The 15,448-nt window shown below is 39.6% G+C and overlaps 1 protein-coding gene across 7 annotated transcripts in view; it reads right to left on the reverse strand.

The window, feature by feature from the left end:
- DOCK10 (dedicator of cytokinesis 10) overlaps positions 1-15,448 on the reverse strand; it is a 241,489-nt gene that overhangs the window by 138,252 nt on the left and 87,789 nt on the right. Inside the window, exon 1 of one of the 7 annotated variants that reach the window (XM_036253283.1) lies at positions 11,610-12,067. The exons of 4 other annotated variants lie outside the window; for them this stretch is intronic. In XM_036253283.1, coding sequence (XP_036109176.1) covers positions 11,610-11,714 — 105 coding nt within the window. In that variant the 5' untranslated portion in view covers positions 11,715-12,067. Of the gene's footprint in view, positions 1-11,605; positions 12,068-15,448 lie in introns of those variants that run through there. 2 more of the 7 variants (XM_036253286.1, XM_036253287.1) reach the window with 2 other exon arrangements.

A 15,448-nucleotide genomic window follows, 5' to 3' on the forward strand; every position in this document is an offset into this window, starting at 1 on the left:
GGATTTTTATAGTGCTTTTTACTCTCACTTGTTTTCTCTCAAATGAGTAATGAATTTCATTAGCTATTCGAAAACCACTCCGGGCCTGGGAAAAGGCACCCACCAGTACCTGTTATTATGCAGCAGGGTTGGTGTTGCACCACAGGGGTAACAGGCCCTATTCTTCTTAGACAGTATTAAGGGATTTGTTTGCTCCACCTCCCCAAATCCACAGCTCCCCTCCAGTTCAACTTCCCAGTAGAAGAATGGAACCCTGTCACAAAAACAAATGCTTCCTTCCCTTCTACTTATTTCACAGCTTCTCATGGAACGCCAACACGATGTCCAAGTCCTAGAGTTGGTCAACCTGCCATCTTGGTAGTTAACCAGGGCTGCCAAAAGCCATTTACTTGGTTTGGAGCAAGCCGATTGTCTATGCCTTAGCTAAAGCTTCTCATTGCAAGAAAATAGCATCTATTACAAAGATCTGAATTGTTTTTGTAATTGTAACTAAAGATCAAATGGGTGAAGAGATACTGAGGGACTAAGTATTTGCAGTTTGTAACACTGAAAAATAAATGACTAAATCCTCCTCCTAGCTCTGTCTCCAGAATAGAAGTACGGCCTAACTGAGAAATAAGCTGGCCTATGGAAAAGTCCAAAATGAGAGGGAGAGTGTGACTGTGGGTTTTCTGTGTTGAGATGCAACTGAGAGTGTAATCTGCACTCTAGAAGGATGTTATGAGGTTACATTTGTCATGTCTTAGAACTGTATCACACCCACACTGCTCATCACATAAGCGCTAAATTTTAAATTTTCACAAATCATGGATTTAAAGCACTTTTATTGCAAATGTAATGTGTACAACGAGCAAATAGTAGGCACTCCAATATTTGTTGAGTTAATAAGTTTATATCATTTCATACAGAAAAACCTTTTCTGGGACTCTATTAAAAACAACAATCACACATATAATCAAAGATTTATACAAAAAGGTCTTTGCAATATTATCTCGGTAACAAGATGGGGAAAATATATTCACTTTAATCTAAGGGAGACAGGAAAGGCAGGCAGGCTGGTCGATGCTACATCCAAAGAGTGAAGACACCAGAGCTGCTGCTCAGAAAAGTGGGGTTTATATTTTTCAAACATTGGGTGTCATGGAGAGTGGTTTAGTGCTATAATGGGCTTTGGGGAGGGCATTACGAATAGGATAGGGAGCCCTGGCCGGTTTGGCTCAGTGGTTAGAGCGTCGGACTGCTGTCCAGAGAGACCCGGGTTCGGTTCCCGCTAAGGGCACGTACCTCAGTTGCAGTTTGTCCCTAGCCCTGGTTGGTCGTGTGGGTGGCAGCCACTCGATGTGTCCCTTTCACGTTGATGTTTCTCTCTTTCTCTCTCTCCCTCCTACTCTATCTGAACAAAAAAGGAAAAAAATGTCCTCGGGTGAGGATAAAAAAAAAAAAAATAGGATAGGGGTTGGAATAAATCAGTGCAATGATTCCTCCTTGGAACTCTTCAGTCCTTCGTTCGTTTGTTGACTCACAAGATTTTGCAAGGAGGTTGGGGTCTGTGATCAAGATGGCAAGCTCTGCTACAAGAGACAGGTGATGAAAGGGCACTACCTTAGAAGGAAGGAAAGTCAAGTTTGTCTTGACACTGTTTTTCTAGATTCACACATAGTGTGATATCAGAGTTTGAATCCAGAACACCTATCTCTGTAAGGGGTAGTAAGGCCTGAAGGATGTGGTCAGCTAAAAATGGGAAACAATAAATGATTAAGGAAAAGGAATGATTAGGAAATTATGGCACATCCATTCTAAGAACTAATACATGGCCATTACAACTGAGTTTTTGAAGTTTGTGACACCAAACAACATTGCTTACGTATTATTAAGTGAACGTAAGAATAAATATTGCACACCAGAATAACTACACAAGACTTTAAAAATTTAAAGAAAAAAGATTAGAGCTATAGATCCAAATATTATCAGTTAGATTCCGATGGGACTATGACATTTAAGATTTTGCTATTTTGAATTTTTGGGTTTTCTAAATTTTCTATAATGAACATGGATTTTATTATGGTGGGGAAAAAAAACAAACCTGGTCTTTCAAATGATCGTGCCTCCATGGAAACCCGGGAGAATTGTTTGATTTTAAAATGGTTTACCCTCTGACAATCCACCAGAGAGAGAACCCAGAAAATCACAGTGGGGATTTCACATGCAAGTTCAACCACTAATATCTTCCAGTAATTAAAAAAAAGATATATAACACACTGGAGGAAGGAGACTGGGGAAAATAATTACAGATTATGTATGTGGTACTAGAAGCTAATGTCAGCAAAAAAGGGAAGAACAATTAGCAATGTACTTACTAAAATATTTTGAGCTCTTTAGGGTACCCTAAAAATCTGGTAAATTACTTCAACACCTCTGTGCACTGGTCATGGTCACAAAGGATGACAAGTCAGAACCTGTATTTGGAAGTTCAGAGTCTTTTACCTACCAGCTGCATTTTTTGGAGAAGTCATTTACATTGAAACTTCCTGAGGTTGACTCAAGTGAATCAAAGGGTAACTTCCTGCTTATAGCAGTGCTGTTATAAGGGTCAAGGAGATGGAGCACGTGAAGGTGTTAATTAAACTACCAAATGTCAGACAAATATAGATTTGTCTTTGTTTGAAAATAAATGTTTTACTCAAAAACACATACCAAAACCAGGTCAAATCAGCCAGCCAGTTGAGCTAATTACACTAAATTCTTCATGTACCAAGAACTTGGCTGCATGCTTCTACAGTTATTATCTACATTTCCTTTAAACAAACAAACACACCTTAATAACTAATGATTCTGAGGAGGCAAGAGAAGTAATAACATAGGGAAAACCCTGAAATAAAAAAAAAAAAAAAAAGTCAGGTTGCTCTGTTCCCATAGGAAGAAGGAAGAAAATCTACCTAATTCTGTGTATCAGCAAATGAAAGTGACTTTGAAATTCTATCTTTTAATTTCCTTGAGAAACAGTCTAGAAAATATTTTTACATATTTATATCTCTAGATTTAAAAAAGGATTCAATTTAGGATTGGCTTAATAGTAAAGTCATTAGCTGTGTAAATATAAGTATCTAGAGAACAATTAAGTTGTAGATGCTTAGAATGTATTTCTGTAGCTCTTATCTACACACATGCAAGTCAAGCTTGTCAGGACTGGGGAATTGATAGGATCACTAAGGACTAATCAGGGAAATGGGTTGATGTGATAAGGAATGAAGACTAATTTCTACAGCAAATCCCTTGTGTTTGGGACCCATGTGTGTATGTTCCAAATTTTAAGTGTAATTATGGAGCCAACCCTTGGTCACTGGCCATCAAGGTCATTTTAGTTTGTTAATCTGAACTAGTTGCACTTGGTTCTCTTTTTCAGAAAGTCTGATCATTTCAAGAAACATTTATTATGAAAAGAGATTCCCCCCCCCCCTACTTTTGAGAAGTTTTATTTATTTTTCTGTAACATGCAGTATATCCTGTGATGTTAATTTGGACTTCCGTAATCACCCTTGTCATTTCCAGGTATCTGAGACGTTATTCTAATTTGAATATTCATAACAGAATGAATCAAGTATCCGAATGTTTTCTCAATCTTATAAAAATTTACATCCTGACTACTGACTCAGAAAAACAAACCAATAAAAATAGATACTCACTTTAGGACAAATACAGAAGGCTCTATCATGTCAATTCTTTAAACATCCTCCTCACATCTTAGCACACAAACATCCTAAGAATTAAGGATCCATAGGGTCTTTAGAGAGACCCTAAAAAAAATTCCAAACTCAAGATCTCCAAAACAAATTAGAAACAACACAGCTGTTAACTAATTTCTGCATTATCAAGCAAACTGATTAATTTTCTTAGAGGAAATAAAGACCTAAATGACACATGGATTGTTTAGACCTTAATTTAATGCAGGCCCCTTTGGCCTTAATGCAATTGAAATGGAACCAACTTCCACACTATTTGTGCTTAATACAAATGAGACAGTTGGAGAGAGACCATGCAGCTGGATCCATGGCCACAGCTGTCAGCTTGTGGTCCTGTGACAGATTTAATTCAGCTTTTCATCAAAGGGAGTTCCACTGTACAACTTCTCAAATGTTGAAGCTTCAGAAAACAAGACCAACTTTTCTTACCCAAAAGAAAATGATTAAGTAAAGAATAAGCCATCTTATGTTGACCCTGTAACCTTCTCCTTGTTTTGACCAACTAGAGTCTCATGAGAATGGAAAAACACTAGCGACATCAGGGTTAGGAACTGTACAGCTGGGCAAGCTCAGATTAAGCTGAATTTGGAAATGGTTCCCCTGGTAACAAAAAATGACACAGAGCTCAGAAGAAATCAATCAGTAGTAACTCTTTAAATGTCTTGGTCCATTTCAGGGACATAAACCCAGTTAACCTTGGCAAATTATAAAGCCATTTGCAAATATAAAAAAGATTGATCATCATACTCAACATAAACATGATGGATAGAAAAATCAGAATATTCTGTTTGGTTAACCCTTAATTCCATTAGAAAAACCAAGGTCACCAACAACCTCTATAGGATCTATAATAAAGGATGTACTTTCAAATTGAAATCAGATATTTGGAGTCTTATTTTTGTTTTAAGGAAATTTGATCATGTATATCTCTTAGGAGCACGTCAATATTCATGTGTTACTATATAGCAAATTATAACAAAAAATAAATAAAAATTGCTACTTTCCCATCTAATACTGGTACTTGTAGAGAAGTAGAAAATATACAAGAAGATCTAAATCAAATTAAATTGCATGTGTCATTTAGCTTTCTAGAAACGCTTGAAAGATAATAAATATCATTAAAAATACATCACAACCCAATTACAAGTCTGCCTGACACCAGGGAAATTAATGCCTTAGGGCAAACTGCTGGGAATCTTAGATTAATTTGTATGAAGTCTATGATGAAAGCTGCCACTGGTGTAAGCTCTTACACTATTTTAGTGTCAACAGTCACACAAACTTTCACTAACAGGTCAAGTGTGAGGGGTGTGTGTGTGTGTACACAAAAACACACATGAATGTAAACAGGGAATATGTAGTATGTTTTCAATAAATCTCTTCTGCCCTGACCAGTGCGGCTCAGTTAGTTTAGCATCATCCTGTGCACCAAAAGGTTGTGGTTTGATTCCCGGTCATGGCACATGTCCAGGTTTTGGGCTTGATCCCTGTAGTAGGGGTTCATATGGGAGGCAACTGATTGATGTTTCTCTCTCTCTCCTTCATTTTCTCTCTAAGAGCAATAAAAACATATTAAAAAAATTAATACAAAGAAATCTTCCCCTAATGATAGTCAGCTCATTCTTTCCTTTCATTTCTTACTTTTGGCTATTTGAAACTGAATATGTATAGTGGACATTATTGTATTTTGGCCTAAGGAACATCTCTTGTTATTTTTTAATTTATTTACTACTAGCATTTAATCTCCTCCTGGTGACATAATTCTCTCCCCATCCCCATAAGGTGCAGTCTTGGTGCATCTGACAATTAAAAGGGTCGTGTTTTTTCTGTGGTCAAGGGCATGTGACCCGAGTGAGGCCCATTCAACACTTTCCTCCAGAACTCTAGATCTGGAGTGGACAGATGCCAAAATCCCACAGGACTACCTGTTAGTTCCAACCACCAAGACCACCCGAGTTTCCCACTGCCCTGAGATGCCCTATGTCCACCCCTGTTCTTCCCCAGCCTGTCTCTTCCATCTTCCTTCTGTTCCCTGCTCTGGACTGTGCTTATTTACCTGAGTAGGTTTCTTCTGCTTGCAACTAAAGAAATCTAAGATGTAAGAAACAGCACCTATAATAAGGGACTATTATCTCAACTTGTCTTTTATATTTGGATTTAATGGTCTTAAAGGAGAACCTCTCATAGTCAATGACTCCTTCAAATTCAAGAATTTAGGTTCAGCGAAGTCATGTATTACTAGTGACTTCCAATGTCATCTCATTCTATAAAACACACATCAGGCATCACTCTTCCTGGGCATGAGGAACTTAAGTACCCGCTTGGTTTTCCAAGGTGGTGAACTCAGTGCAGCCCTTATCCCTAATGTGCCACTAAGCCTACCTCATCCCTTTCCAATGATACCAGAATAACTGGGGGCCAACACATAAGATTAGTTCCACATTTGTGTTCAGTGCCGATGTTCGACATACTAGAGTTTTCTCTCCCAGGAGGTTCTAGGTGTACTAGTACTGGCAGATCCTAGAGCATATGATAAGCCAGGCATCTCTCAGCCATTGCTGGCCCCAAAACCTTTCCTTTATTCTGCCATTGTCATTGTGAGAGTCACATGTGCTATTTTTGTTATCTTAAAACTAACTCATGTTTTAAAGCATGCTTGCTTGTAGAAATAACATAGTTACACAAAATGATTTAATATTAATAGTAACAATGAAAACTACCACTTTTATGATTTATCCCATATATGCTAATAAAAATTATTATTTTTCAACTACTACTCTCATGATCAAACAGCAAGGACCATGATAAGAATTAAACACTTTCTCTACTTGGACAACACATCAAGCCTAGAAAAGATCATTACTGCTTCATTTTACAGAGGAAGAGACTTGGATTCTGAGGACTTGCTGAGCAAGCTGATGGAAGAACTGATATTACAGCCCTGGCAAGAGGCCTCGGGTCCACTCCACTCCACTCCACCAGCAAAGGAAGAGGCAACATCAAAGCTTCTTCTTTATTTTCCTGCAGGGAAGATTCTGAAACAGAGCTGTAGTTTCGAGGACTGTTCCTGTTTGCTTTGTGAGTTCTGCAGGGAAGAACATGAGAAACCCAGGGGCTGGTAAGCAATCCCTAGTCACCTCAGGGACGGAAGTGCTAAGGACAGAGGACCAAAAACATTTATATGAGGGTAGGAAGGATCAAGCAAAAGAAATATAAAAGTATACTAAGGAATCAGTCAAAAACCAGGATGGAAACTGCCACTGATTAGGGAATCTGTCAATTCAGAGAGTTTTGTACCACCGCCACCATCCGGGAAATAATGGTGTTATTTCTTGTCCACTGTGGCATTCCCTGCTCTGACAAATGGCCACTCTCCGCTAGGCTGGTGTGGCTCAGGAGTTGAGTATTGACCTATGCACCAAGAGGTCACTGGTGAGATTCCAGGTCAGGGCACATACCCAGGTTGTGGGCTCGATCCCCAGTAGGGGGCGTGCAGGAGGCAGCCAATTGATGTTTCTCTCTCTCTCTCTCTCTCTCTCTCTCTCTCTCTCTCTCCCTTCCTTTCTCTCTAAAATCAATAAAAACATATTCAAAATTATGGTCGACCTTCTGTTCAAATAGTTGTAAAGGGTGCCGTCATGGAGTTAATTTTGCCCGGTAACTGTCCTCCACCTTATTCTCGCCTGGCTTACATCTTCTCCCTCTCTTAGCAGTCTAGAGGAAAGTGAGTTCATTATTGGTCAAGTTGCAGGTACCCCTCCTGAGTCCATTTGGAAAGCATCTTCTCTGCAGCTCTCTGGCACCTGAGCTAGCTCCTCCCTCCCTCTGATGGGGCCTCAATTCTTAGGCTAGATCAAGTTTCAATTTACACTCTTCCATTTCCCGTGGTCCCGACTGAATTTGATCTCTCCCGTTACTCCTGCTTCTTTGCTTCCTCCAAGCTGTCCACTTATAGAGCTCTCATCTCTGTTTTCCACTGTGTTTCAAAGTCCATTTAGTCTCTTTTCATTCTTTCCTGCAGCCTCATCCCGGAACCTCTTCCTGTGCATCCTTTGGGCTCATTGCCTCATTGTAAAATGAACAACTAACTGAGAATGTTCGTACACAACACACAGTAACAGTAAGTTAGGAGGCCCAGGTGACCAGGGATGGAGGCTGTTTACATTAACAAAGAAGAATAAAGGATAAAAAATAGACCTGAAAAAAATGACAATACATGTTATAAAATGATGCATGTGGGAGGTGCGTTAAAGACATTCAGATTAGATCCCCTGTCTATAGTTTTCAATTTTCTCTTAAAGTGCCAAGAGGCTATTAATATAGAGGAGAACAAGAATTTTCATGCATATCCAAAGTTTTCGAAATATTCTGAAATCCTGTAGACTTAAGACCTACAAGCCAGTAGAAAAAAAACCTTAAAAATATCAACTCATATTTATCTCAATAAATTTTTCATTTTTCTGATGCTACACATGATTGGCTTAATAATTAAATGTAATCATATGCTTAATCTTTCCAAATTAAGACATGCCACTTAGGAAGGAAATTGTTTTTTATTGACTTCCTATGCACCAGAGATCACTCTGAACGATTTGGGTTAAAAAAAAAAAAAGACAGACAGTTAAAAAGAAAACCTCCTATAAAAAACACCACACACATTTCAAAAATTAAGGGAAATTGTCCTACTTGATCTAACATGTCAGTTTCACTGTCCTTGAACTTTTCTTATAATGTATCTGTACTCTGTGATAAGTGAATTAAAGTATGCAAAGGCATTTCTTAGACAATACACTTGAAAACTGGGTTCATAAGGGACACGTCCACAGCAATTCAAATTTACAATAGGGTTAAATAAAGAGTGTCAAGTCTGGGTTTTACACCTTTCAGGAAGCCAGATATCTGGTCAAACATTCTAGATTACTAAGAAATTAAACCATTTCTAAATTTGCTTTAGAGCTCAAAATCCACATGACCATTATAAAAACAGATAATCGATAATAATCATGTCCAGGAATCCTTATTTCTCCTTTCACTGCAATGGGGGAGTATAAGCAACAACTCAAAGGAATTCGTGGTTCTCTAAGCCAACATGAAGCCTCATCTTTACTTGTTCGTCATTTTGTCACTTGAATTGCTTTTGCAGTGACACCTATCAAGTCCTCTGGAGCCAGTCTAGGGATGCTGGTTTAGCTTTTAGAAAGCTTAGGTGGTTGTGTTGTGAAAGTTCCAACTGGCTTTGGGTCAGTGTTAGCTCAGCTGGGCTTGGGGGCGGAGAGGAAAAACAACACGGTATTTCTAAGGCAGACCCCATCAACACAGCAGTCTAGGACCTCTGCACACTCAGCTTGATCCAGTTCAGAACAGTGTCTACTGAGTAACTGTGTCACTGCAAAAGGCTCCCAGGGGTAGGTGTCACCTTCCATTGGCTTCATTTGTTGTAGCCATTGAAAAGACTATCTCACTACAATTATATCCCACTTCCCTTGTCTTGGAAACATACGTATTTTACTTGGTTTTATTAATACTACACAACACTTGGAACTGGTACCTTTTACAGTGTTCAAATCATGTTCAGAATGCACAAGATCAACCTGAATTATAGCAAGTCCCTTTAACAGGGCAGGCACTGTTACAAACACTTTGCGGACAGGAAACTGAGGCTCAGAGTAATGTAAGTAATCTGCACAAAGTCACGTAGATGGTAGGTGAGAAAGTGAGAGAGAATGAACCCCTGGGGCTCTAATTGCATGTTTCACTTTCTTGAATTAACTTTTTTTCCAAAGTGAAACCCACATCTCAGGATAATACTTAGGATGGATTGAGCAGTCCCCTACTCCACAGAAGAGACAACCTGTAAAAGGAGATACTCCTGTCTTAGGAAGACCCCAGGCAAGCAACAGTAGCAGAAAAGTCCCCAGTGCCTTCCACAGAAGAAAGCTAATCACTGTATGAATGATCTTAATTAAATGTGAATGCATTGCTACTGAATGCTGCGGAAAACACTCTGTCCTCACTGGCTGCCTTTCCCCTAGTGCTCAGTAGCAATACCTTCAAATTCAATTAAGATAATCCAGAGAGCGATTAGCTTCATTATACCGGGAGACACCAGGGACTGTCCCATTGCCAAACTGTATGTGTGGTCGTGTGTGATAGGCCTGTTCTTCTCTTGTGTGTTGTCTTCAGGGAACATAAGAAGAAGTCAGTCTCATAGTGACATAACCCAGAACTTCTACTAAATTCCACCGAGAGAAGGGCAGTAGGGAAATGATGTTTTCGGACTGGTCTAAAGACGAAAATAATCTCAAACCAAATAAGTTTTTCAAATACTTATCCTCTTTAACAGGCTGGGGGTAAACAATTGATGAGCTTCTGATAGAGCCAGAAGAGAAGACACAACTGGGCACATACAAGAGGTTGGGTTCAGGACCCCGAATATTCCAGTTGTGAAATGCTGCATGGAAAGACCTGGGTGTATCCCATGAGAACAACATCAAGAAACTCAGTTGTCTGTGTTTCCAATGGAAGACATGTGCTCCTGAGACAATGACCTAGGAACCAACTGAACAACATGGCCCCCATCCTAAGAGCCAGACATCTGGTAAACTCTAACCATGTCACATTTCCACCACATGGATGGTAACTATAAAGAAAACCACTGTTACTTGAGATGTAGTATTCTGGTACCTGATTTTGGCCTATCAAGGGCTGACTGTTCATTAATCTGATTATGCTTATGCAGGAAATGACTATTCACAAAGCATCATTATATTATCATATACACAACTTTTTTTAAAGCTGCTTTATTTCTAGATGCTTATCTGAACAAAAAAAATTAACCCCTAGTGCTTCTCAACTGGGGACATCACCCTCCCCATCGCAGGGGACACCTGGCAATATTAGAGATGTTTTTTGTCACAATTTTCAAGAGTTTGCCACTAGCATCTAGTGGGTGGAGGCCGGGGATGTTACTGAACTATATAGTGCATAGACAGCCTGCCGTGACAAAGGCATCTCAGAGCCCAAACAGCAGTGCCGAGGGTAAGAACCCTTACCCTGAAGAAAGCAAGCAAAATCTGAACACCCTGTAGAATCAACATTTCTGTAGAAAGAACTCTCCAATAGTGTTGTTGCAGCCATTTATCGTATACAGGGAGCCTTCCACATTCCATGTGGTTCTCTGAAGGGTTCTAGCAATTGGCTCCAGTATTCAGCCGTCGGGAGTTCTAACAGACATCTCGAATTCAAGTACACATTTCCAGAACTCTCAGTTTGTTTACAAACAATAATAAGGCAAAAACATTTTTAACAGGAAACAAACCATATCTTTTTAACCTTTAGAACATCACTTTTTACTCTCTTCCCTGGCTCATTTAATCAATACTTATTGACATTTTCTTTCATCTTTTGCTTTGTTCTAAGAATTCTAAAACAAATAATGAGTGGTACATGATAAAAAAAACAGCAGTAATGTTTTTTAAAAACACAACTATATTTAAGTCATCAATTGGGCTCTTAATTGAGGCCACTGTAGACTTTTCTTAGATTAAAACAAAGTATAAAAAACAGACAATATTCTAGCAATATTTTAAGTATTTAAATCCACTATTACTATTTAAAAAAAATAACAATGGGAGTAATTCTAATATTCTAAATAGTCTAGTAATGTTTTAGCTACTTAAATTCTCTATCAATATGTTATAAAATAATGATGTAAGTAAAAGAGGCTGTTTATGAGCCAAACTGAAAATTCTGTTATGCGTTGGACTTTACGCATAGTTTATATTAGAATGCCACCCAAGAGCTAATCCTAATTTTTTAAAAAGTGTTAGAATAAAGCTAGAAAGGCAATGCCGACATGTGGATACCTACGGAACCAAGCCTGTGGACTTCCTCTTGATTTGTTCTTCTCACTGTCCGTCTCTTCTTCCAAAACTCACTGGTCTCCCGTTTGAAAACCTTTCCTCGGAAGCTCATTGTATTGCTGTCATTTGATTCCCCAAATATTTCAAAATATCAATTTTGTCGAACCTCTTCCTTCCGAAGTGCCCCTAGCCCCAACGATTCTTTCTTCTCTGGTGAAAAGGGAAATGCTCATGCTGCAGTAACATAACTCACCCGAAAGGAAAAGAAAACCAACAAGTTACCGCTTCCTGTAAGTAACTCACTACCAGCTGTTCGGATAGGCTTTTGTGCATGAAGTCTCAATCACCGTCTTTAAAGCAAGACAACACTCAGTGACTTTGGACGTCTAAGAGAATTGCTCATAGCAAAATAAACCAGATGATGTAAAATCACTCATGGAACCAAATCAAGACGGAGTCCGAGAGCTAATTTACTGTAAGGGTCTATGTCTGTCACTGAAACAGCCATCCAAACATTGTCAGTTTGGCTAGACCCCCAAGGTAAGCTCTAAGAATTCACCGTAGTTCCGAGAAGTCTGTTTAAAGCGGTTGCTCATGAAAACGTAGACAAATTAGTGATCTCCTTAGAGGGGTGCCCAAGGCAATCCCTTAGAACTCAAGAAGAAAATATTAGAGTTCTATTTATATTGGTCACCTAAATAAAGAAAACTGACATGGACACCTTGATTCCCTATGTCAAATGGTTACAAAGAGTCAAACGGTTAACTCCCTAATCTTTAGATTTTTTGCTAAGTTTCTCTGGGGCTGTGTAAAAGTGTAACTCTTCCCTCCAACTCACCCGAATGTTTCTTCCTGTTTCATTTTTCCCCACAGCACTCACTAGCATGCCACACTGCTTTGCATTTTACTTATTTATTTAAATTATGGTCTGTCTTCTACTAGACTCTGTGCTCCATGAGGGTGGGAGTTTTATCTGCTTCATTCACTGTGTCTTCAGTGATTAGCACAGTATATAATTAAGTTTAATGAGAAAATAAATGAGGGGCTTCTATTTATTGTGCTTAATAATGAACCTTGTCCCATTTGTATATTGTTTTCAAATATTAGTTATTGATAAGAATGATATAATGTATAAATAAACATAGAATATGGGAGTGTAGTCCATTTTTTTTCCCTACCAGGCATACTAGATAAATATTTGGAGGCCACAGGACTAGGAAATACTTGATTAAAATTAAAAGATTGGTTCTAAAAGATTGGTTCTAAAATGAAAAGATTGGTTCTGTCTTCACTGTTGTGTGAGACAGCTATTTCTTTAAGATTTTGTTTCTTCATCTGCAGCATGCATCTTTTCCACAGCGGTGCCCACCCGTTTGATGTACATGCTAAAGGAACCATTCCCTGTCCATGAAATGCAATGTGGATTATGAAGACGGTTGGAGGAATATTCCCACTGAGGACTGATCTCCATGACTCCTGAGGTAGAAGAAACTCCCACCAACTCTCCAAGGCCATGAGTCTTGAGGAAAGAGTCCTTATGAAGTGTGCCTGCTCTCACATCAGGGAGGGTCAGTGAAGGGCATCTTTGTGCAGAATGCTGTATGATGGGCACTGTGGATGGAATCAAGAAGCTTAACCAGGAGAACAATTTCCGTGCAAGAGCTTCTCAATGTTCTAGGAGTTTTGAACTTCAAGAAAGAAAAATAACAAGGCTGCTACCTAGCTCACAAAGTTTGCTCCTGTCCTGGCTGGAAAGAGGACTCAGGCCACAGGTGGAAAAGGGGAGACTGACGTGAGGAGAGGAACAGTGAGTAAGCACATTGTGGGTTGTGCGCAGGCTTTTGTTCCAGAGCCTGTCTTTTCTTTCTAGTGTTCAGCACGTTTAATGATGCAGGTGCAGGTTGGCTGCCACAGATGATGCCAACTTGCAACCCAGACGTGAATGGTTCCAGAGAGTCTGTGACTTGCCACTAATTTTCTTCATTTACTCAAATGTCTCTTCCTAAGAAAGCCTCCTATAACCATCAGTTTAAAACTGTGGCTCCTCCCCTAAATACTTCTGAGTATTGAGAAACCGTGTGTGCAAACACAATTCCGATTCTGTACTGAAGACGGCCATCCTCAAGGAAGGTCTCACTTAACCAGCTAGTTCCAACCACCATGGCCTTACATACATGCTGTCTCCTTACTTAACAAGCCTTCCCTTTATCTCAAATACTTTTCTACTGATGCAGGTAATTCCCATTTCCCAGGTAATAGCTAGATTTAGCTGAAGCACATACATATACTTCGGACTTGAGACACTCACACACACACCTTCACCTTGATGTGCAGCGATTTGTGCGGGACAAGTGAAAAGAGGTACTGATCATCCCTTGTTGAAGTATGGAGACTGAAGAAGCCTTTCTCAAATCCATGAGAAAAATAGCAAGATGCTATGAAAACAGCACCTGGAGGGGTGAAGTGTATCATTAATCTGTAGTTGGCTCAATAGGCCACCTGGGAGTTCACAGAGCAGAAGCCCTTTTGACCCGTGGTCATTGAATCTTTAGAAATTCCACAGTATGTCTTCACCCTAAGTAGATCTCACCCTCTAAATAACTCTTTCACATCTGTCCCATGAGCAGGCATATTATAGTATGTGCCGAGTTTTCAGATTTAATCTTTTTTGTTATATGATTTTAAGAGAGTCTGCCTCTGAGTTACCTAATTTCCTGGGGTAAGATTATGTTTCTATTTTAATAGCTTAAAACAGTACTTTACAATCCCTTTTGGACTGTAGATCCATTTGAGAATCTAGTACAAACCGTAGATGCACCAGAAAAGTGTAAGTATCAGAAAATGAGATTCACTGTCAAGGGTCACAAATGACTCCAGTCCACCTGTCAACCCTCTTACCCAAGGTACTGTAAACCCCTAACTCAGAGTTTTAGAAGATGCAGAAGTCGGAGCAGGAATACTATCCTATCACAGGAATTGAAGAATTCTGAGCAACTCTCAAGTGACTTCCTCTCTTTCTTTTTTTTTTTGTTTGTTTGTTTTTATCCTCACCCGAGGACATTTTTCCATTTTTTGTACAGATAGAGTGGGAGGGAGAGAGAGGAAGGGAGAGAGAGAGAGAAACATCGACGTGAAGGAACACATCGAGTGGCTGCCACCCGCACGACCAACCAGGGCCGGGGACAAACTGCAACCGAAGTACGTGCCCTTAGCGGGAACCGAACCCGGGTCTCTCCAGACCACAGGCTGACGCTCTCACCGCTGAGCCAAACTGGCCAGGGCGACTTCCTCTCTTTCTAATATTGCGTCTAGTCTTTCCTCTATTCCTCTTTAGACGCCACGTTTCTTTATACTGGAGTCCCTCCCACTCCGTGACTTCTGCAATATGAGAATGACTCACTTCTCCCCTTGCTTAGCTGTCGATTGCAGCCCTCTTAAACACTGGGAAAAGGAGGCAACATACGGGGTTGTCAGATAGCCGTAACTTGGAGTGACTCCAAAAGAAGGAAAGATTCTGTTGCATAAAGTGGTGCTTCCCAGGATGGTACCATTGGGAAACTCCACTGGGCTTTGCTTTCCCTGATTTCTTCAGCATTCGGTGATACCCCACACCATTCCGACCAATTCCCTTTTTGCTTATGTTCATACATATGTTGGCAATCAAAAAGACTTAACTAGGACAATGGGCAAGAATGGACAATAAAGAGAAATCAGAGATAAATTGGCTCAACCACAAGGAATCACTGTGAAATTCATTAGAAAAGAAATCTGATACCAATAAATAGTCAGAATTTATTAAGTACTCTACTCAAGGCATTGCTGGGCTTCAAGAGAAACACATAACAG

The sequence above is a fragment of the Molossus molossus genome, unplaced genomic scaffold, assembly GCF_014108415.1.
Source record: "Molossus molossus isolate mMolMol1 unplaced genomic scaffold, mMolMol1.p scaffold_m16_p_11, whole genome shotgun sequence".
Classification (NCBI taxonomy): domain Eukaryota; kingdom Metazoa; phylum Chordata; class Mammalia; order Chiroptera; family Molossidae; genus Molossus; species Molossus molossus.